The 22,718-nt window shown below is 39.0% G+C and overlaps 1 protein-coding gene across 3 annotated transcripts in view; it reads right to left on the reverse strand.

Annotated features, from left to right (window-relative positions):
* Positions 1-427: 427 nt before the first annotated feature.
* slco4a1 (solute carrier organic anion transporter family, member 4A1) overlaps positions 428-22,718 on the reverse strand; it is a 116,170-nt gene continuing 93,879 nt past the window's right edge. For all 3 annotated transcript variants that reach the window (XM_043710616.1, XM_043710617.1, XM_043710619.1), the window contains 7 exons: positions 21,289-21,443; positions 17,349-17,544; positions 15,406-15,571; positions 12,734-12,906; positions 7,861-7,925; positions 6,799-6,947; positions 428-5,728 (listed from right to left, as the gene is read on the reverse strand). In XM_043710616.1, the coding sequence (XP_043566551.1) occupies positions 5,579-5,728; positions 6,799-6,947; positions 7,861-7,925; positions 12,734-12,906; positions 15,406-15,571; positions 17,349-17,544; positions 21,289-21,443 (1,054 nt within the window). In that variant the 3' untranslated portion in view covers positions 428-5,578. The remainder of the gene's footprint in view (positions 5,729-6,798; positions 6,948-7,860; positions 7,926-12,733; positions 12,907-15,405; positions 15,572-17,348; positions 17,545-21,288; positions 21,444-22,718) is intronic.

The raw sequence follows: 22,718 nt of genomic DNA on the forward strand, positions 1-22,718 counted from the left end.
AGGTGGGAAGAGAGATTGGCAGGTAGGACAGGTCATAGGGACAGTGCTGAACTGGAAGGTTGGAACAGGGGTAAGATGGGGGGAGGTGAAGTCCACATTGATGCCCTGGGTTGAAGTGTTCCGAGGCGGAAGATGAGGCGTTCTTCCTCCAGGTGTTGGGTGGTGACAGAGCGGCGGTGAAGGAGGCCCAGGACCTGCATGTCCTTGGCAGAGTGGGCGGGGGAGTTGAAATGTTAGGCCACGGGGAGGTGGGGTTGATTGGTGCGGGTGTCCCGGAGATGTTCCCTGAAGTGCTCTGCGAGGAGGTGTCTAGTCTCCCCAATGTAGAGGAGACCGCATCGGGAGCAACGGATACAATAAATGACATTGGTGGATGTGCAGGTGAAACTTTGATGGATGTGGAAGGCTCCACAATGCACAAGTCAGGAATGTGATGGAATAGTTCCCACTTGCCTGGATGAGGGCACATAAGAAGCTTGACAACATCCAGGATAAAGCAGCCAAGTTGATTAGCATCACAATGACAACTGCAAACATTTACTCCCTCCGACAATGCTCAGCAGCAGCACTGTACACCATCTACTAGATGTACTACAGACATTTACCAAGGTTCCTCAGAATGCACCTTTCAAACCCACAAACACTAACATCTAGAAGGACAAGGGCAGCAGAAACATGGAAACATCACCACTTTCAAGTTTCTCTCCATGCTGATTTGGAAGTATATTGCTGTTCCCTCAGCATTGCTGGATCAAAATCGTGACAGCACTATTTACACCAAAATAGACTGCAGCAGATCAAGCAGGCAGCTCATTACCACCTTCTCAAGTGCAATTAGGAAAGAAAATTTAAACCAGCAACACCCAAATTCCCTGAATGAATAATAAAGACAAAAGTTGCAGCTGACAGTGCTTAATTTATTCTTTCAGCCTTTGAATTGGACTAGAACGTGTACATCCAAGTTCTTGGATTTAATTGTTAAGTGTTTCTACATTAGGGAACCCATGATTTAAAAAAAAAATAAATTGAGGAATTCTACTGCAGTTTGTGAAATATCCAGAGATCGAGGATCCCTAAGCATTTTAAACACAAATTGACATCAAACTTCATAATTTATGCATACCAATTTCAAGTTACTTTTGAAATGTTCAACAATCTGAATTGAGCAAAGTGGGGAATTTATTAAATACTAGACAAACCTTTGAATCGAATTAAGAGTACAGATTAATTAATTCATAATTTCAAATGACAAGACATGGCTCCTCCACAGGACCTCAAGTTACTTACCAATAGGGTTAGAAAGTGGAAACCAGATTCGATAATTATACTAAAATAAACATAAAGAACTGTGGGCGCTGGAAATCTGAAACAAGAAGTCAGTGTGCTGGGGACACACAGCAGATCTTGCAGCATCTGTTCACAGAAAACAGAGTAAATATTTTGAGTCCAGTGACAGAACAGTTCTGAAAGGACAAATCTGAAGATAGCCGAGAGAATTTGCTAAAATTGCTTTTTAAGATCTACCAGCTAAGTATCTGAATGGTTTGCATGAATCAATTAAGAGATAATTACACTGCCAAGACATAGCTTCAGAGGTTTTGAATGCAATGTAGCATCTATAATAAGTCAAGAAAGTGGAACAGCATATTGATCTTAATTCAGATTTTGTTTTGAAAATTCAATGTATTATTGAATATTGAACATTGTGACATTAAAAGTGACATCACCATTAATTGTGCAATGATAAAGTAAATCTGAACCACTGCATTCATAGAATGGTGCCTTTTAAATGAAGAACAAGCCAAAAATTACATAAAACTATAGTAACATAAAGCTTATTTATTGTTATATACAGAAAATAATAAATTTAGGTAACTTTGATCACAGTTACAAACTGATTTGATTATGTTATAAATGGTAAATCATACCTTGAGCCAAAATTACCCAAATTTCATTTCCTCTGTGTAAGTGCATTAACACTGAAGTTATGCCATTGGATACAGCTGTGCAAACATAAACATCACCTGTTATTATAGCAGGGATATCACATTTATTTTAAATAGCTCTGCTTTTCAAATGAAGTTTTTTTTTATCTTGGCATCAGTTCAAGATGATAAATATATGATAAAGGTGATTTTTTGCCACATATAATGACAAATAACAATAAATAGTGCATTGAGATTGAATACTTCATTTTACTTGCAAGCAAAAACACAATGCGAACTCTTTCTTTCCTGTAATATGTCCCTGTCCAGTAGATCCGAGTGCAAATAATCAATATCATTCAGACAGCAATGACAGTTTTACAAAACTCTACTGTCTCATGTGAAACTGGGTATTCTTCACCCCGCTGCCAGGTATCATTCCAATATATCAATCTGTTAATTACTTATACAGGTGGTGCAAAATATTTGCTACTGTCAACTCCCCTGACCCATCTTCTCACCACCTTCAGAAGCGCTGGCCATCAAATACTCTGTGAAGATATATCGACAATTGTACCTTAAAAAACTACACAGGCTCCCCACCTCATTTTTCTGCAAGTATTGTTTTAGAATTTGCTTTCAGATGTTTGATCGGTGTTTTTTTATAAATATAAAAGGGCATTCTAGCAGCTTGCAGCACTGTCAAATACCTATAAATAAGTAATTCATCCAGCAGAGTTTCTAATTCTTGAGCATCTACATTTTTTTTTAAAATTCATGGTTCAGTGACCATCTTCTTCATTTCTGCCTCTACAGTGACATAGTGCAAAAAAAAAGTAACCTGGGAAAACTAGAGGGGTCATTCTATCCTCTAAAAGGCTTCAAGCATGGTTAGTAGATTCACTGAAGTCCTCAGGATTAAGCTACACCATGAATGGAGTTAGATATAAGGAGCGATTAAGTAGAAATTTTTAAAAAAGATGTTTCAATTTTGATTCCATAATCTAGATTGAAAAATCTATTTATTTCCGGCTGAACATGAAGCATAATAAGCTATTAAATATATCAAATATACATATATATGTCACAACATGTTTGAGACTCAAGTTCAGCATCTAGTTGAGACTTTGGCCCAAATTTTAACCATGACAGAGACCCTCTCTGCCATGGCTAAAATAACTTAAAATCATAAGTTATATCCCCCTCCAAATTATGTAGGGTCTTGTGAATACATGTTTTAATTAAATTTTCACCAATTCCCTTTATGGGATTAAAAGCTACATCCTAAGTGTATTAACTTGGTCTTCTAGATTACGAGGCTAGCAATATTACCACTATGCCAGGGACTCATGTATGTTCTATTGCAGCAACTGCCATTGAAACTACCTGTTGCCTCCACTGAAGTCGGGTTTTGGCTTCCCTTATTGTAGAATCCAAAGGCCACTATTTCTGTTCAAGGATGGGTGTCTGCCGTCATGCTCCCTTATATCCCCTATGGCACCCTATTCTCATCTATCCAACGATCATGGCCTCTCTTGTAATCTTTGCCAACTGTTGACATATTCTCCATGGCTCCTTGATACCCAGATGCCAATATACTTATTTCCTGCAACCACTCATGTTCCATATGCCTCCATACAGCCCCAAAGCCCTTTACAGCCCTTTATAGGCCATATGCTGACACAGTCCCACCACCCTTTACCATGTCCTTTCCACGTCAACTTAGCCATTTTTCAACATATGCATAACTCAGGAAGTATTCTTTAAGAAATAAAGTAATCAGTCTAAATTATAATCTCACTATCAAAATAAAACACACTCCCATTAATACCAAAAATTTACATTGAAATTGCTTCAAATAATCTTGTACAAAAACAAACATTTCATTTGAATGGTCAATGTCTTATGTAAACATACATTCACTCAAGTGCTTAATCCCTTATGTCAACAACTATTTCCATCCAGTCAGTATTTGGAGCTGTCCATCTATAGGCACCTCAATATGGAAATAAAAGTTTGAGAAATCCATCATGCAACACAAATCCCATTATGGTTTCATGTAAACATGCACTCTGAACTAGTGAGCACCATTATTTTTAAACTCCACAATTTTGTTGGACAGTTTTTCAACAACTTGCAAGTCTGAATGAGTTTGTACACTTTTTACATAAATCATGCCTTTTCACAATTCCACAGCATGTCTCACTTCCATCAATGGGTTCTTTTAATTTCCTAAAAGACTATTTTAGTGTAGTGATTTTCAACCACTGCACCGCAACAAGGTGAGAATTGTATCGGAAAACTTTGGGAAGCAGAGCCACTTCACTGCAGTGTATCAGCCCATGTGTTGCTTCTGATCTTCTCTCGAAGCTGGTATCCATTACTGAAAGCAGTATCTGTTGACACCATGCGCCCCCTATAGACAGCACATGGTCAAACAGCACAGAGCTGCAGTAGGATAACGTTTTGATACCTTACACGTGATAAATAGAAGGTAGGTATGCTGTAGAATTGTTTTTTGCATGGAAGTGTGCCTTGATACTGAAAAGGTTGAGAACTTTTGCCTTAGTTTTGCAAAAGCATAACCAAACATGGATAATGAGATCTAAAAGGTACCTTACTTCTCTGAAAGGGGAGAAACATAAAATATTCTCCAAGCCTTAAGTCTTCACCCTGCCAAATCTCATACACTCACCTTTATCCATGCCACCTAATGGCTTCTATTCATCCCCCATAGCTTTTCACACCTGAAATCAAACTTTGGGCATTAAGTGGCTTGGGATGGCATGGAGGTGTGTGTGTGTGTGTGTGAGAGAGAGAGTGAGATTGTGAGAGAGAAAACGAGAGAGCGAGAGCATGAGAAGGCTGGAGGGTTTATATTATTTCAATATTTGCTGCTGGAGCCCATGGGTAAACAGCAACCTCTAAGAAATTGGCAGACTCAGGAAGCTTTCCCGACCTGGCTTTCAAATCAAGCTTGCTCTCTTGGACCAATAATCTGGAGTGTGCATGTCATTTTTAAAGGTCAAGTTCACAGAACCAAGAGCTCTCCTGCTTCTGCGCACCTGACTCAGAAACAAAATCACAGCCTTTATCTAAAAAAAAAGTTATCCCAGGAACAAGTATCTGGGAATAAATAGAATAATAAACTGTTTTCTAAAAATCTGACAAAGACAAAGCAAAATATCGTAACTATAGCAATAATAGTTAGTGACGGCTTGAGTAGCTCTTTTCTGAATTCAGAAGTTCATATGATGTGGAAATTTGTCCCAACTTTCACCTTCTTGGGGCTTGCTTAGAGGCCTAAATTAAAAGCAGTCCATTCCATTGGCTAAAGTAATGTTGAATTCTTGTGTAGACATAGAATGCTCTGTGGCTGATCTATGTACTTTATTGATGCTTGGTAGTCGGTTTTGATTCCAGATTTAAACCTTCTGCAGGTGTATGATTCATTGCAAGCCTGTAACTTAACAGGTTTTCACAGTCTCAACACCACCGACCCATGAAGGGAACTGGATGAACTGAATATTTCAAAGGCTGTTTTATAATTCTGTTTTATAACTAGATGAGTGACAGGTGATGTGCGATGGTGCAAGGTGACAAGTATCCATTTTCATGGAAGATATGAATGTGGTTTGAGTGGAATGTACTTCCTACAAAGTAATTACTCTGTTTACTGTCATTTGCGGCATATCTTTCGCTGGCAGATCTGGCTCTCCATTGTCCACGTTTGAACTACTCAGTGCAGAATTTGGTGGCTTGTAAAGACATAAGGCTATCAGAAAGAACAGTGTTCCCAGTACCTGAAAAAAGAAAATAAAGTAATCGTCATTGGAGCTAGCATCAAAATAGTTATACTTTGGTGAAACAATATTAATTTCATTTTATCAGAGAACTGTTTACTGATCTATTTTCTAAAATCTATGTATCTATACTGACTAGAGTTTGGACTCAGGTCATCCAGTTAGTTGCTCCAAAGCCTCCACTCTATGCAACTGGCATGTAGAATAATATTTATTATTGGAAAAGTGAGAATCCATATTAATGCTATTGTAAATATCCTATTGTGGGCTACGTAATCATAGAATAATGCAGAATACCATTTCACTCAATATGCTTGTGACAGCCCTCTGAGGAGATATTTCATTAATCAGTCCTACTCTGTTTTTTCATGTTCATGATGTAAAACACAATAAGCACAAGACAATTGCTATATCACTAACTCCAAGTCTGACCTGCAGTAAGTACATAATCTTGTCTGAAAAGCTGGACAATATTAAATTAGATTCCCTACAGTGTGGAAACAGGGCCTCTGGCTCAACAAGTCCACACCAACCCTCCGAAGTGTAACCCACCCAGAGCCATTCCCCCACTCATGCACCTATCACTGGGGGGTAATTTAGCATGGCCAATTCACCTAACCTGCACATCTTTGGACTGTGGGAGGAAACTGGAGCACTTAAAGGAAACCCACACAGACACAGGGAGATTGTGCAAACTCCACGCAGACAGTGGCCTGAAGTTGGAACTGAACCCAGGTCTCTGGCACTGAGAAGCAGCAGTGCTAACCACTGAGCCAATGTGCCGCCATAAAGTTGAGGAAGGACAAACCATGAAGGGGCAGACACCCCAGATGAGACTCGAACCCACAATCCCTGGCTTAGAAGACCAGTGCCTTATCCATTAGGCCACTGGGACTACTTACTCGATTTCATCTTTTTTGACTGCACAGAATTTTAAAAAAAAGTTATTAAACCATATGTTCACTCAATGTTTTTTTGCCAAATAGGTAATGGAGTTAGAGATTGGGTGTTAATATATTCGATTGCATTGGAAAACCTTTTTTCTAACTATATATGATCATATATGTTACCTTGTAAGTTACTCCCGCAATCAGGAGGTACATGCTCATGGCTGAATTTTGGTAGATATAACACGAACCCCTATCACCACACTGATCCTGCCATAACAAGCAAGAAATGTCGATAACTGAGCCAAAGGCAATTGGGCCGGGAATTCCACCTGTTGAAATATATACGATGGAAAGTTGATCCAATTACAGACAAAGTTAATTGACAGTTGTCTTAGATTGTTAGAACTTGAAATCATATTATTGACTACGGCATTTTAGCTGCTGAAAATGTGTTGCTGGAAAAGCGCAGTAGGTCAGGCAGCATCCAAGGAGCAGGAGAATTGACGTTTCAGGCATGAGTCCTTCTTCAGGATGCTTCCTGACCTGCTGCGCTTTTCCAGCAACACATTTTCAGCTCTGATCTCCAGCATCTGCAGTCCTCACTTTTTCCTATGGCATTTTAACATCAACAAGAAAGGTTAGTTGATTTAACATTCCTATCTAGTTGTTGATTATTACTGTTGAAACTAACTTGTGCTAAATAGTGAAAAGTAGAAACATTTGAATAAGAATAGAAATACTTCAATAATGTAAACTGAGCAAAATTCAAGGTCAAACACATAGTCCACCCAGCTACTCTTATTTGTACTGCACTTGGTTCAAATATAGATTCTTAAAATTGAATAGAAACAAATGCCCCTAAGAAGCTACTAATTATTTAAAATTTTTTTTGTAACACAGTGCTACGCCATCAAATGCACAATTTAGTTTTGTATTTCTGAAAAATTAATCTTTAGTGCTTTTTCTGAAATTCGGTTCTTGATCCAAAAAATAAAATATAAGAAATAAGTTAGTCAAGGTTCAGTTAAATTTGTAGATTAAAATGTATTCAGATGCTATTATTTTGGTTTATTCTACATGAAATTGTTTATAAATAACAATAATAAATTGAAAGAATATAATATCAAGGCTTTGAATTATTCAAGTAAGCTTATATTGTGAGTGTCTCCGTTAAACAATTAGAGAAATGCATTTTGATTTAAGCTGTTGCTTTACCACTAATGGCTATTGAAGTATCCTTACCTAAAGTACGGACCAAGATCCATTGAATACCAAGTGCAAATGATCGTTGACTATCAGGGACACACCTAATTAATGAAAATAAAAACCTTTGTTACACATAATTATTGCAGAACATTGTTTTCAACCCCTTCAGTAATTCTGGTTAGGCCACTATCCAATTTGGGGAACATACTTGCAATCCAGCAACTCGTAGATAGATTTTGTTTATATTAGGAGGAAATAAATGGCTTGTGGTGAGCACTGATACATGTGCTGGGAACTTCTCTTATATTTACAAATCAATTACATTTTTATCTTTTGAAACATTCTTGAAAATGGAAAATTGGTGACCATTAATTGTCTTTAAAGATGTGTCTCGTTAGCATTATCGGATTTTACCACTCTTAACAGAAATCTGTTTAGAAGTGACTGGCCAGTACAGAGATGCACTGTTCCTGTACCTGTGTTACGTTGAATCACATATTTCGTGTGTGAATGAAGTGAAGCATTTTTCTTTATATCAGAGACATAGAAGCTTTTAATTCAGAAACACCAGTTTCCTGTTGTGTTTGCATTGGCTTTGAAAGAGTAGTTGTGCTTCATCATTGAGCTGCTTTTGGGGGTCATAATCCCAAAAAAGCCTTGTACTTAAATACCTGTCCTACGTCACCACCTTTTAGGCGGAACATTCCAGACACTGACAACTCAAGTGAAAAAATACATCTCCTCAGCTCTCCAGATCTTGTGGTGCGACAGCCTCTGGTTGTTGATGTAATCGAGAGTAAAGATTGCAAAATCATCCTTATTTTTAAAAAAAAATCCTCTGATAATCTTAGTTTTCTCTTTTCCAAGAACAACAGTAAGCTTTCCAACCTCTCTTTATAAATCCTTTTTTCCGGGTAGCATTCTAGTAAAAATCCTGCTGCATTGTTCTAAGGCTTTTTCCGAAAAGTACGGCCCACAATATTCTAACTTATGTCTATCCAGTGATTTATAGGGCTGAATTTGACCAGAAATCAGCTAAATATCCATTTTGGTGAGCTTCATAGAAACTAGAAGCAGGTATGGGCCTTTTGGTCCTTCAAGCCTTCTCTGCCATTTAACACGATCATGGTTGATCCTCTATCTCAATGTCATATTTCTACCTCTGCATCGTGCTCCTCGATGCTTTCAAAAATCATTTTAAAAATTCTCTCTTCCTTGATTACATTCACTGACACAGCCTCCACAGCCTCCTGTTTTAGAAAATTCCACAGGTTCATTTCCCTCAATTTTCCTCATCTCAGTCCTACTGTTTACCCAGTATGCCTAGACTGTATCCCCAGGTTCTAGACTCCCCAGCCAGGCAAAACCTCCTCTCGGCATCTAATCTGTCCAAACCTGTTAGAATTTTATAAATTTCAATCAGATCCCCACTCATCATTCGAAACACGAGTGAATCCAGGCCCAGTTCAACTCTCTCCGTCATATAACTGTCCTGCCTTCTGAATATCAGGCTAGTGAACCTTCACTGCATTCTCACACAAGTACTCACCACTGCCTGGATATCTGGCACTGATGCCATATTTCACTCTTACAAATTTACCATCTAGAAGGACACAAAGATAGGTGGAGAGACAGGTAGTGTTGAGGAAGCACGGAGACTGCTGAAGAACTTGAACAGGCTAGCAGAGTATGGGAAGAAGCAGATGGAATACAATATAGTGAAGTCCAAGGCTATGTACTTGGTAGGAAGAATAGAGGTGTGGATTATTTTCTAAATAGGGAAAGGCTCCAGAAATCTTAAGCACAAAGGGACTTGCAAGTACTAGTTCAGGATTCTCCTGAGGTTAACATGCAGGTTCAGTTGGCTGTTAGGAAGGCAAATGCAATGTTAGCATTCATTTTGAGAGCACGAGAATACAAGAGCAAGGGTGTACTATTGAGGTTGTAGAAGGCTCTGGTCAGACGACATTTGGAATATTGTGAGCAGTGCTTGGTCCCGTATCTAAGGAAGAATGTGCTGGCCTCGAAGGTTCACAAGAATGATCCCAGGAATAAAGGGCTTGTCAAATGAGGAGCAGTTGAGGATTCTGGGTCTCTACTCAAAGGAGTTTCATTGAAACTTATAGAATACAGAAAGACCTGGATACAGTGAACATGGAGAAGATATTTCTACAAATAGGAGAGACCAGGACCTGAAGACACAGCCTCAGAGTGAAGGGAAGACCCTTTAAAACTGAGATGAGAAGGAATTTCTTCAGTTATGAGTGGGGAATCTGTTGAATCCATTGCTGCAGAAGGCTCTGGAGGTCATGTTATTGAATGTCTTTATAGATAGATAGATTCTCAATTAGTAAGGGGATCAAGGATTATGCGGAAAAGGCAGGAGAATGGGGTTGAACCTTGATTGAATAGAGGAGCAAACCTGATGGGCCAAATGGCCTAATTCTGGTCCTGTATCTTATGTTCTTATGGACAAGGGCAGCACATACATGGGCACACCACCACTTGCAATTTCTCCTCTAAGTCTCTCACCATCTTGACTTGGAAATATATCCTTGTTCCCTCAGTGTCACAGGGTGGAGCTCCCTCCCTCCCTGATGGCATTGTGGGTGAACCTACAACAAATGGATTGGAGCAGTTCAAGAGCCAGCTTCCCAAGAGCAACTAGAGATGGCAATAAATGCGAGCCTAGCCATCGCTGCTCACATTCTATGAATGAATTAAAAGATGGTATGCAGCAGGTCAAGTGTTGTCAGTCTGGAGGTGTCTTGCACAGCTCCTGTCACTTATCCCAGGTCCCTATCTCATAAAGGTCAGGGACCTGGGGTACATGATGGATTGGGTGTCAGAGCAGAGACTATGATACCAGACCCTGACAGATTGATCAGCGACTGCCACCCAGTTTACTGTGGCATCCACATTCTGAAGGAAGATCCAGTAACACTGTAAAACATCAACAATTTTCTCTGCTCCACCCGGGTAAGTGTAACCATCTTCTCTCCTCACAGCCTCTCTTTGTCACTGCAGCAACCTCCCAACAAGGCTTGTGTTCTACCACTTTCTCTATTGCTTGTAACATCTTTCCTCAGTCATTTTCACTTGTCCTAACAGCCCACACTACATATCCTATCAGGCCTTAGAGCTGCCTACTCACTCAGTCACCACCTATTCCCAACCTGCACCAGCACTAAAACTGGGCCAGATACTTTCATCTCTCAATTCCCTCAAATTGTCTCATTCCAGGGGAAAATATCTCATGCTAGGACGTGACAGTCAGGACAGGCTGTTCCTGTGGTGAGGCATAAACCCCCATGTCCTGCTAACCAGTAAGGATCATTGCCCATCGCTATGTTGCACTCCCATCACTTTGAATGTACTTGTGACATGCCTGAACTTCTACTGTTTGTTCACAATGGATTCTTATTTGTTTCATGTAGGTATGAGTGAATTTGCATGTTCTCAGCAGCCAAGAGGCAGGTCCTGCAACACTACTATTCTTCCACCTCTGAGGAAGGAGCCACAGATCCCTCAGAGGATTGCCTCCTTTACCCTTCAGCACTGCCATCTTAGTAGGAACTAGTGGTAGGTTAAAGTCAGCAGCATGTGCTGGTAACACAGCACTTCCCGTGTTTTCGCAGCTAGCCAAGGAAGGAATGCCCGGGTCCTTGGCACTTGCAGGACTGTTGGAGGCCTGGCTCGATGGTGTCAGAAATTCAGAACTTGATCGAAATATAGAGGCACAGGATCTGCAGATGCCCTCATTATTTCTGCCATTTTACTCCCCCTCCTCCTTCAAGACACATCTTAAGCTTTAACTTTTGCTTGCCTGTCCTAATATTTCTTGCGTGGCTTAGAACCAAATATGTTCAATAACATTTCTGCAAAGCACCTCAAGATGTGCAACAACATTAGGGGCATTACATTATTCAGGTTGTTACTTTATTTGCATCTATGTTTGTTTGCTAACTCTAAACTTAAAAAGTATTTAGAAAGATAGCAACATAGAAGATAGGAGCAGGAGGAGGCCATTCAGCCCTGCAAGCCTGCCCATCATTCATCATGTTCATGGCTAATCATCCAACTCCATAGCCTAATCCTGCTTTCTCCCCATAATCTTTGATTCCATTCACCCCAAGTGCTGTATCTAGCTGCCTCTTGAATACATTCAATGTTTGGGCATCAATACATTCCTATGGTAACGAATTTCACCGGCTCTCCACTCTATGGATGAAGAAATGTCTCCTTATCGCCGTCTTAAATGGTCCATTCTGAATCCTCACACTGTGACCCCTGGTCTGGACACACCAACCATTGGGAACATCCTCCCTGTATCTACCCTGCTAGTCCTATTAGAATTTTATCAGTCTCTATGAGATCTCCCTTCATGCATCGGAACTCCAGCAAAAAGTAAATGTAAAAATAACTTTTCACTTCATTATGCTTAAATTGAAAAGATCTTCTAAAGTAATTACAAAGATAGGCAAGAATGACTCTCTTAATGGCTAGTAACCAACTACCATAAAAGCAGAATGTCAGAGACTCTAACTCTGTTCCAACTTATATTACAGTCTAACCCAAAATATGCAATTATTGTAAAAGGCTGAAGTTTGCAGATGCTGGGAAATGCTAGAAGTGTTTACCAAGTCAGGCAGTTTGGCTCCACAAGTGCTGCCTGACCTGCCAAAATAAATAGCCAATTCTATAACAAATTAAATTTATAGCATATCTTTGCTGCTGTACACATTTATTATACTCTCTAATAAATTACTCATTTGGCAATGCTGCTAACCAAACCTGAAAAATTACAATAAAACTGAAATGAATTTGTAGATTTTTTTTTTAAAAAGAAAAAGAATTTGCATTAGGATAGAAAAAGTAAGCATAATGGGCTGCTAAATAACCTTATTACCTCAGAGTTGCGGTGAGTGCAGGAATACTACCCAGAAATGTGAACAAAATCACAACGAAAAATAGCACCAGGAAGAGAGGCATGTGGGAACACGAGGAATTACACTTTCCAGATTGTGCAGTACCCTGCCCAGATTGAAGGTTCTCCATAACACAGAGACAATTGTGGTAAACCTAAAAATAAAACAATGCAAATAATAATTACATAAAGTCTCAGGTTGCGTGTGCATTGCTCATGTTCAATTCATTGATTAGAAGAAAAGGAACTTGCACCACCACAAATACACTGTATACCTATTCATTTTGCCTGAAACTGGAGTTAGTGCTGGAATTCAGGTTAGTCCAACCAGTACATACATACACCGAGACTCAGAAGATCTCAATCATTTAAAGACATCGTCACTCCCATTAAATCTCAGCACTCTAACAAATTGCATGCATCAAGAAAGTGAAGAATTACAAGCCTATAAACGATCTCAAATTATATATTCAAAATACCAATTTAAGATTTTTTTGGTAAATAATTATTACTATCCATAAAAGGTATTTTTCCATTGACATTATAATGTGCAGACTAGATGGTTATTAGATGACATTTACCACAGGTTCATAATGAGGAAATATCCTACCTTGCTTAATCTCATTTATCTTGCTTTGACAAAAACAAAGAAGCCTTTAAATTAAGGAGTCGTAGGATTCCTGCAGGGTGGAAGCAGGCCATTTGGCCTACGGAGTCCACACCGACTCTCCAAAGAGCACCCCATTCCAGACATACTCCCCCTACCCGATAACTCTGCATCTCCCATGGCCATCCATCTAATCTGCACATCCCTGGACACTCTGGGGAATTTAACATGGCCAATCCACCTAACCTGCATATCTTTGGACTGTGGGAGGAAACTCATGCAGACAAAGGGAGAACTTGCAAACGCCAAATAGACAATCACCCCAGGCTAGAATTGAACCGAGGTCCTTGGTGCTGTGAGGTAGCGGTGATAAACACTGAGCCATCCTGTTGCTATTATATTTATAAGCAATCTGAATCCAAAGCAGTGAAGAAGAAAGCCACTAAAATAAATAAAACTGGGTGCTGGCAAAAACTAGGGAGACAAGAGTGCGTTAAGGGTTAGTGCTTGGATTCATAAAACCTTGTGAGTAGTCCAGTGTCAGAGGTTAATTTATGAGGAAAATTGATTTTCAAACATTCAATTGGTCTAGCTTCAGCAGCAATTCAGGCAGTAGGTTCCAGCCTTCCTGAACACAGTGTGAAGATGACTTCACCTCTGTAAAAATGTACTAAACTATAGCAAGTAAATACTTAATCTCTGACCATAATGAAAAGACAAATAGTTTGGTGGACATGGAGAATGCATGGAGGGTTCATGTGGTACAGTGGTACCATTCCTATCGTTGAGCCAGTAGATCTGGGTTGTGGAGTGTGATTTGTCAAAGGTTTATTAGCATTTGTCTGAACAGACTGAACATGAATGGAAGCAAAACAATATTAATTAATTAAAATGACATATTGGGATTGTCAAATGGGCTCTTTTTTCTCTTTTAAGGACCAGGTCTTTTTACTTTGTGTTTTAATAAAACTAGGTATTGAAATGAGAAATTTCTGTTTTAAAAATAAGTGTTTGATAGGGCAGTGGTAGAATTTTAAGCAAGTAACCTGACACTTATGGTGGACATTGTGGAAACAACTACTTGAACAAGCAGCAATTAAAGTTTGACTGGAGATGATTTGAAGCTATAGAGGTATATTTATGCAGCTTTTGCTGGTAACAATATGTTGATTGGTCTATGGACTAGTGACCAGCTATCAGTAGACCTTCTTGCTTGTCAACAACTGTTTGGTTGGTTCTCACATAACTGAACAGGCTTGGAGCTGTGAATAAGTTTCAGAAAGAGTGAGAGAGACAGAAATATTTATTTCTACCCCAACTCAGGCACGGTCTCTGTTATCTGCAGTCAAAGCTCAACATAAACCTGAGGAAAATCAGTTCATCTTTCCTGCAAAGATTATAGTAGCTCTGACTTTTGACTGGTAAGTCAGAGACCTTTTATAAGTAAACCGACCATTTTGTATCTCTCAGCAACCAATGGAAGCTCTCAAAGAAAGATAACTGAAGCAATGTGCTGGCCAACCAGAGTTATAAAGATAATCTCAACAACAATATCTGTGAACAACGATTACTGAATTGTCTTTCCAGTTTCCCCTCTCTGTCCATAACCGGTTTTACTGTCTGTATAAGGGAAAGTTTATAAGGGGATTACAATTTTAATTAGTACTGTTATCTGGCCCTGTTTACTGGTAATAAAGTCTAATTATCTTTAATATATAGTAATTCTTCTGCTGTGCAAAAACCTAGTCTGCAGTTTCAATCAAGCAAATGGGGAAATTTTGCATACTTTTAAAAATCTTTAACTTTTGTGGTGACTCCAGGAATAGTGGGCTTGATTTCCATTACACTACCCAAGTGATCTGTAACATTCTCCATAACTTTTGATATGATATAGTTAAATATCCATCATGCATTTTTTGTTTAATTAGTTAAAAAGAGAATTTGTTCATTCTGTTTAAAGGCTGTAAGTACATGCAGTTAAAAAAGAATTCCAGTCCTTTACAAAGGCTGTCAACTAATACACAAAGTAGAAACTAGAAAAAAATACCTTTCTGCCATTGTCCAACAATGTTGTATTCAGTTCTGTACATCCAGCATGGCATGGGGAGTAGTACATTAAACCATTTTCTCCACAAACTGGGTGATATACTTCCATTGAACAGTTACACTCAGTATTGCAAGCTGCAGTCACATTAACTGGACCATTATAAAAACTGTGGAAAGCAATGTCTCAGCATCAATCAGCACATTCCCTGGTTAATTGCATCACTGAAGCCTTAAAAAAGTATAAATCAAACAATTAACGTATTTATGCATCTTCCACATTTCATCTTAACAGTAATGGGGTATCATTTCCATTATACTACCCTAGAAACTTGTAACAATCTTCACATCTACTCAATAGAATATTGGACGGGGTTAACAGAATAAAGTATTCCTATCCGTTCATACCTATTTATACATACCAATATTATGCAATCCGTAATAACATGGAAGATTTCTGCAAATTATGCACTAAATATTGAAACTAAAAACACAGATATAGAAGATTCTTGAATCCCGTGAGAAAGTGTGAGCTGCTTACATCACCCAACTTACTGAAATGTATCAGAAAGCTGTGCATATTGATACACAGGGCCATGTTCTTTGCAGACAGAAAGAACATACACATTCATTGTACTGATTTCATCTCAACAGAATGAGAGACAGTCTTTCACGGGTTATTTCTTAAGGCGATAATTTACTTTGTTTGAAGCTTAAAGCCTGGCAATTAATTGTCAATCATCATTAATTGATGCATTTTCCCATGGCACTGCCTCCATAAGTGTCCACTTGTCATCCATTCAAAACTCTTATGCAGCATAAATGTTGGTTTTCTCCTTAAATTGGTAGTGTTTTGAATTAACGAAGTCATTGCAAGATGAAACTTTTTACACAAAATGTGCCATTTTTCAGCAGATTTACAAGATTGCTTAAGGTTTAATGTTGAAGACTCCAAAACCAATTTGATGATGTCATATAGTCCTATATGGAAAATCAGGGAGTCCATCTCTAAACCCTAGTGGGGTCATACATGTCTCCTTACTCCTGATAGATTTAGTGATAATGGCTAACTCTGCAACATAACCTGTAACATGCTGTCATGCAATAAATTGCATCCTGTTATTAAGAACATAAGGACTTAGAACTAGGAGCAGGAGTAGGCAATTTAGCCCCTCTATTTGATATGATCATGGCTGATCTCATCGGAGTCTCAACTCTACTTACCTGCCTGTTCTCCAGAACCCTTCAACTCTCCATAGCTAATTAAAAATGTATCTCCTCCTTAAATTTACTCAATGTCCCAGCATCCACCACAGTCTGGGATAATTAATTCGACAGGTTTACGACGATTTGAGAGAAGTAATCTCCCCTCAGCTCTGTTTTAAATCTGCTATTCCTGATCCTAAACCTATGACCTCTCATCAAATGACAATGCCTCTTCTTGCTGAACTTCATAAATGGTTCATTCTCTGCCACTTAAACTAAACAGACCCCACACACTCTGTATAGAAAGAAGGATTTGCAACACCCAAACAACCAGTAGCTGATCATGGTTAGCCCCACAAGACATAAGATACACAAGTTAAAGTGAAGCAGATAATGAATAAGTATGCAGAGGAGGTGAGAAATGAAACTCTGTATGCACCAGAGAAGAAGTGGTAAGAAAATGTCTGAACAACTTTCAAATTGACAAACTGTTTTTGTACAAGTACTAAGATAGTTCAGTTAGGCATTTTGTCTGAAATAAGAGAGCATATGTAGTTCCACTAATTTCTCAGATTCCAAAGTAAATAAATTGTGAAATCTTGACTTAATGTTCAAAGGTGTATTATTTACTAATCTTGTTGACCATTAGAAAATAGATACTTCCTTGCATTAATGATTGAATACCAAAACTATGTAAAAGTTTTAAAATTACCAAGTTTATAATTAGATATGTGCTCATACCTGCCGTTGAAAGTAGAAGTGATTCCAGCCACAGGCACGTTCGGGCAGTGAATGCAGACTATGAAAATAGCTAGCAAACCAAAGAACGTGCAAAGCAGACAAAACTTGATGATCCCAGCACAACGGAGTTTTAATTTATTCACAATAAATCCGCCAAGGAAAGTACCACCTCCACCTGCTGGGACTACAAGGTAGCCTAAAATTGGGGAAAGCAACAAAAAGGCCATTACAAATCGATTTAATTTAGATTCAGCAAGTGATCACCTATGTACTCTCAGTTTTTGACCATTATGTGTCTTTGCAGTAAATGATATGTGGTTGCTAACAATCATTCAAATAATTTAACATTCCTTATAGGCACAGATGAGCATATATACTTAATAAAAAACGAAAGAACAATGGATGGAGGAAATCAGAAACTAAAATAGAAATTACTGCAAATGCTCAGCAGGTCTGTCAGCCCTGGGAATATATCCTCCTTAATCAAACTTCACCAAGTACATGATGACAAAGCAATTGGATTATTCACCAATATGGAATTAGACCTCACTCTTTGAAATATAAATCATAAATATTCATTTAATTGAGGCATCAGCTGCAACCTAAGTCATGTTTAATGGTATAAATTGTTTTGGATTTTTTTTTGGGAGCTCAAAAAAGGTCTGATTAAAGTTCCCAGACAATGATCAAGGACAGTTCAAGCACAATTTAAAACCTGAGCTCAGTACAACATTAATTTCCGAATCTGGAATTGACATACTGCACCCTTCTACTTAATTCCACAGAGCACCCACAAGGAGCAACTGTGGAAATGGACCAACAAAAGGGAAAAAAATTGACATTTTTTTCAGCTGGGCCCTGAAATAGAGCCAAGGCAGGTTGGAGAAAATCTGCAATTCTCCCAGGGAAAAGCAGGTAAGGTTGGTACGTCTAAATTGCTGAGTCGTGAGGAGAAGACTCGGAAGAGATTTACCCAAGATGTTGCAGAATATGGAAGGTTTGAGATATAAAGAAAGATTGGTAAGGCTTGGACTTTATTCACTGGAAGGTAGGAGGTTGAGAGATTACAGATCTGACAGAGGTTTATAAAATCATGAGGAGAATAGATAGAGTTCATGGTAGGTATCTTTTCCCTGGGATAAGACTTTCAAGATGAGGAGGCACATTTTAAAGGGGAGAAGAGAGAGAGATTTAAAAAAGACAAGAGGGACAATTTGCTTATACAAAGGGTGGTTCGGGTGTGCAATGAATTTCCTGAGGAACTGATGGATATGGGCAAGCACATGAATAGGAAAGATTTGGAGGGATGTGACCCAGGAGCAGGCAGGTGGGACTAGTTTAGTTTGGGATTATGCTCAGTATTGACTGGGATGGATTGAAAGGTCTGTTTCTGTTTGACTCTATTACTCTATGAGACAGTTCCTGCTCAGAGACATAGATTTATTCATTAACATACATGTCAAAACATAATGAAATAAGGCACTACACAAGATGAATAAGGAAATCAACCATTATACCAGGGTTTCATTGTCTTTTTAAGTATAAAAATGTCATTTCCATTATTTGATACAAAATACACATAATTAGTTATCAATATAGAAATTATTGTGTAATTAGTTGTAATTATAAACTGTGATCTACTGTTTAATGAACAAGTCCACTGTTTTTGACAGCAAAAGAAAATCTGTCACACAATTATCATAGAATGGAATCCCTATTGTGTGGAAGCAGGCCATTCAGTCCATCAAGTCCACTCCAACCTTCTAAAGAACATCCCATTCAAAACCAACCCTGGATACTATGGGCAATTTAGCACAGCCAATACATCTACTCTTTGCTACCTTCCCCTACCCTCCTCCCTGACCTATCAACTTCATCCCCACCCCCACTCACCTATTGTACTCTATGCTACTTTCTCCCCACCAACACCCTCCTCTCATTTATCGCTCCACCCTTCAGGCATTCTGCCTCTTTCCTGATGAAGGGCTTTTGCCCGAAACATCGACTTTCCTGCTCCTCGGATGCTGCCTGAACTGCTGTGCTTTTCCAGCACCACTCTAATCCAGAATCTGGTTTCCAGCATCTGCAGTCATTTTTTTTATCTAATCCACCTAACCTGCACATCTTTGGATTGGGAGAGGAAACCCATCTAGATACAAGGAGAATGTACAAACTCCACTCAGACAGACACCCGGGGGTGGAATTGAAGCTGGGCCCCCTGCGCTGTGAGGCAGCAGCGCTAACCAGAATTGTCTATTGTCTATACCTCCAAAGTATAAAGGGCAGCATGGTGGCTCAGCGGTTACCGCTGCTGCCTCACAGCTCGAGGGGCCCAGCTTCAATTCTAATGTAACTTGTGCAACATAAAAACATTACATTTATGGCAGTATGCCTTATCAGTGACATAACAGTTTCAAGAATCAGTCACTACAATTTAGAAATGGTCTGGTTTGTTAATATTTATATTGAATCTCTGATTTTGGGCTCTTATTCTCATATCTTTATGATGGTTTCACTATGAGTTTGATGATTTATATTTTCCTGGATCTCTGTTTGCTAATAAATGCCAATAACATTAAATAAAATGTAGGCCAGACACTGAAAGTATAATTACAGACTACATAATATAGGAAATGTACAAAGAGGAAAAAGATATCAGATCTCTTGCACACGATGGAGGAATGTAGAATGGAATAAATTCAAACCAGTATATTGTGTTGGTGTATGGCCAAGTGTGAACATAATTTGTAGGTTAGATTGCTTGGAATTGGACGCATGTAGTTCAGACAAAGTAAAAGTGCAAAACAGCAGGCCTGGATATATCCACAATACATAATGACATATCTGGTACCAAAGAATAACATCCCACATTAACTCGACCCATCAACTTGCAGTGATGCCTGGGTTAGGCTTGATGAGTTAATGCACAGACTAAAATTACAGGGCCATACTAAATGAAGAGAAAAACACTGGCAATAACAAGAGATTTACGAAAGCATATGCCGAAGTGCATCTTTAGAACCAGATGTGACCTCATTCGAAATTATATTTTGCTATTAAAGTTCTCACTGGAATAGACCAAGACCACATTTAACAACTAAGAATATGAACAGCCATAATTCACTGTGTACCAGAAGCAACAAGATTGTACACAACCATTAATCTGTATCATGGTCCAATGCATTTTAACCATCATAAAATCAGAAGATTAACTTCAACAGAGAGTGTCGAAGAGTCAGTTATACTGCAGCATCATTCATCCATTGGAATGACAAACTGCCCTAATGAGGATACAACTACCTGCATGCTAAGTACCATAAGCAGCAGATTATATAGCAATGTACTGCTGCAATGAATGGGTTGGAATAGAACTTCACAGCCAAGTGCTTTATCTCCTGTCCCCTCAATTTTTCATTGCAACCGACAAGGGTAGATCAGAAGCACGATGAAATACCACAACTGCCAAAGCAAAGTACCTCATTAGCATGTACGACCTCCTGAAGGCAACTAGGAATTCTCAAGTTTTGTCTTGCCCTGTGACACATTCCACAGAAAGAATAAGAGCAACAAGTCCATATGTACTGTCTTGCCTCTGAATTCTTGATTAAATCACACACAATCCCAAACTGAACTTCTATTTCTTCACAATTACTGATGGATAATCTGGAATTTGCTCTCTTACAAAGTGAGAGTGTTTCATCACAATGCCCATAGCAGGAAGGTCCTTCGACAGCTTCAAAGGGTGAATGTTAAAAATGTTGCACCTGAGTAAATATATCGGATGATAGCAGCAATATGACCATCTCACTACCATTTTTCACTATTGAGTTAAGTGGCTCAGGTGAATAAAATATAATGTGGATACTCACTGGCTGCACTGGACTCCATTATTAAAACTGTTGCAAAATAAATCTAAATAACTCATGTATTCTATTCTTACCAAATAGGGTTGCAGCTTGTGAGGCACTCAGACTAAACTGGGATTCAAGGAACTTGGGACCGAATGTAGACATGCCAGCTATTAGAGTGGCCTCTGTTGCTCCTGACAGACAGAGAAAGATGAAGGTTGGATTCCTCAGCAATAGCAATGCTGACCTGTGGACAGAAAGATACGGTCATGCTGTTAAGAGATGCATCAACAGTATAAGTGTCAAATCCTGTCACTTTTTCTTCCTCATTCCTTCTTGTTTTCTGCAGTGCACCAAAACAAATGAAATAGAAAGCCATTAAAATTAAGATATCACGTGTAATGATGAAGGCAACATTAAACGGAGACACAACGATTTAGGATTTATCCTTGGCTTTCTTTAAGTTCTCAGTCATATATGTTCTGGCTAGGAGTTGGAGTCCAAGTTGAATCCGACTTTCCTTGTGAGAAAATCACACTCTTTCTCCTACCAGTGAAAATGGGAATTATCAGAAATAGTGGTGAGAACTCTGAATCCAGGACGTCTATGTCATTTATAAAGATCCCTGTAGCCTCCCTAACTCTGAAAATCTGGACCAATATTCCAGATTGGGTCTGGCCGAGAATGTATGCAGTTGATGCATTAGTTTTTCAATTCCAATCACCTTGAAAATCATGGATGAGACACATTTTTCTTCAATTAAACATTGGGGAAACCAATTCCATTAGTGGGGGTTATTATTGCTATTAATTCAAAAACTCAGCTAATGTCCTGGGGACCCAGGTTCAAATTCCAACAGGGTAGGTGATGAAATTTGAATTCAATGAAAAACATCTGGAATTAAGAATCTACTATGACCATGAAATCTTTGCCGATTGTTGGAAAAACCCATCTGGATTCAGGGAAGGAAATCTAACCCTCACCTGGGTATAGACTACATGTGACTCCAGATCCACAGCAATGTGGCTGACTTTCAAGTGCGTTCTCAAATGGCCTAGCAAGCCACTCAGTTGAATCAGTCTCTATGAAATCTCAACAGAGAAATGAAACTGGACAGACCATCAACCCAGACACCGAAAAAGCCAACGGCAGAAACGGCCCTGTCAACACTGCAAAGTCCTCCTCACTAACATCTCTGAGCTTGAGCCAAAACTGAGAGAGCTGTCTCACTGAAGAGTCAAACAACAGATGACCTAGTCATACTCATGCAATCATACCTTAGACACAGTGTCCCAAGTATCACCATCACCATTCCTGGATATGTCCTGTCCCACAAGCAGGACAGGGGTAGTAGCACATTGCTATAGAGTCAAGATGAAGTTGCCCTCTTCAACATTCTGGGGGTTACCATTGACCAGAATCTCAATTGGACTCACTATATAAATATGGTGGCTTCAAGAACGGATCAGAGGAATAGAGTACTGTGGCAAGTAAATCACCTTCTGACTCTTAAAGCCTTACA

This window comes from Chiloscyllium plagiosum, chromosome 20 (assembly GCF_004010195.1).
Source record: "Chiloscyllium plagiosum isolate BGI_BamShark_2017 chromosome 20, ASM401019v2, whole genome shotgun sequence".
Classification (NCBI taxonomy): Eukaryota; Metazoa; Chordata; class Chondrichthyes; order Orectolobiformes; family Hemiscylliidae; genus Chiloscyllium; species Chiloscyllium plagiosum.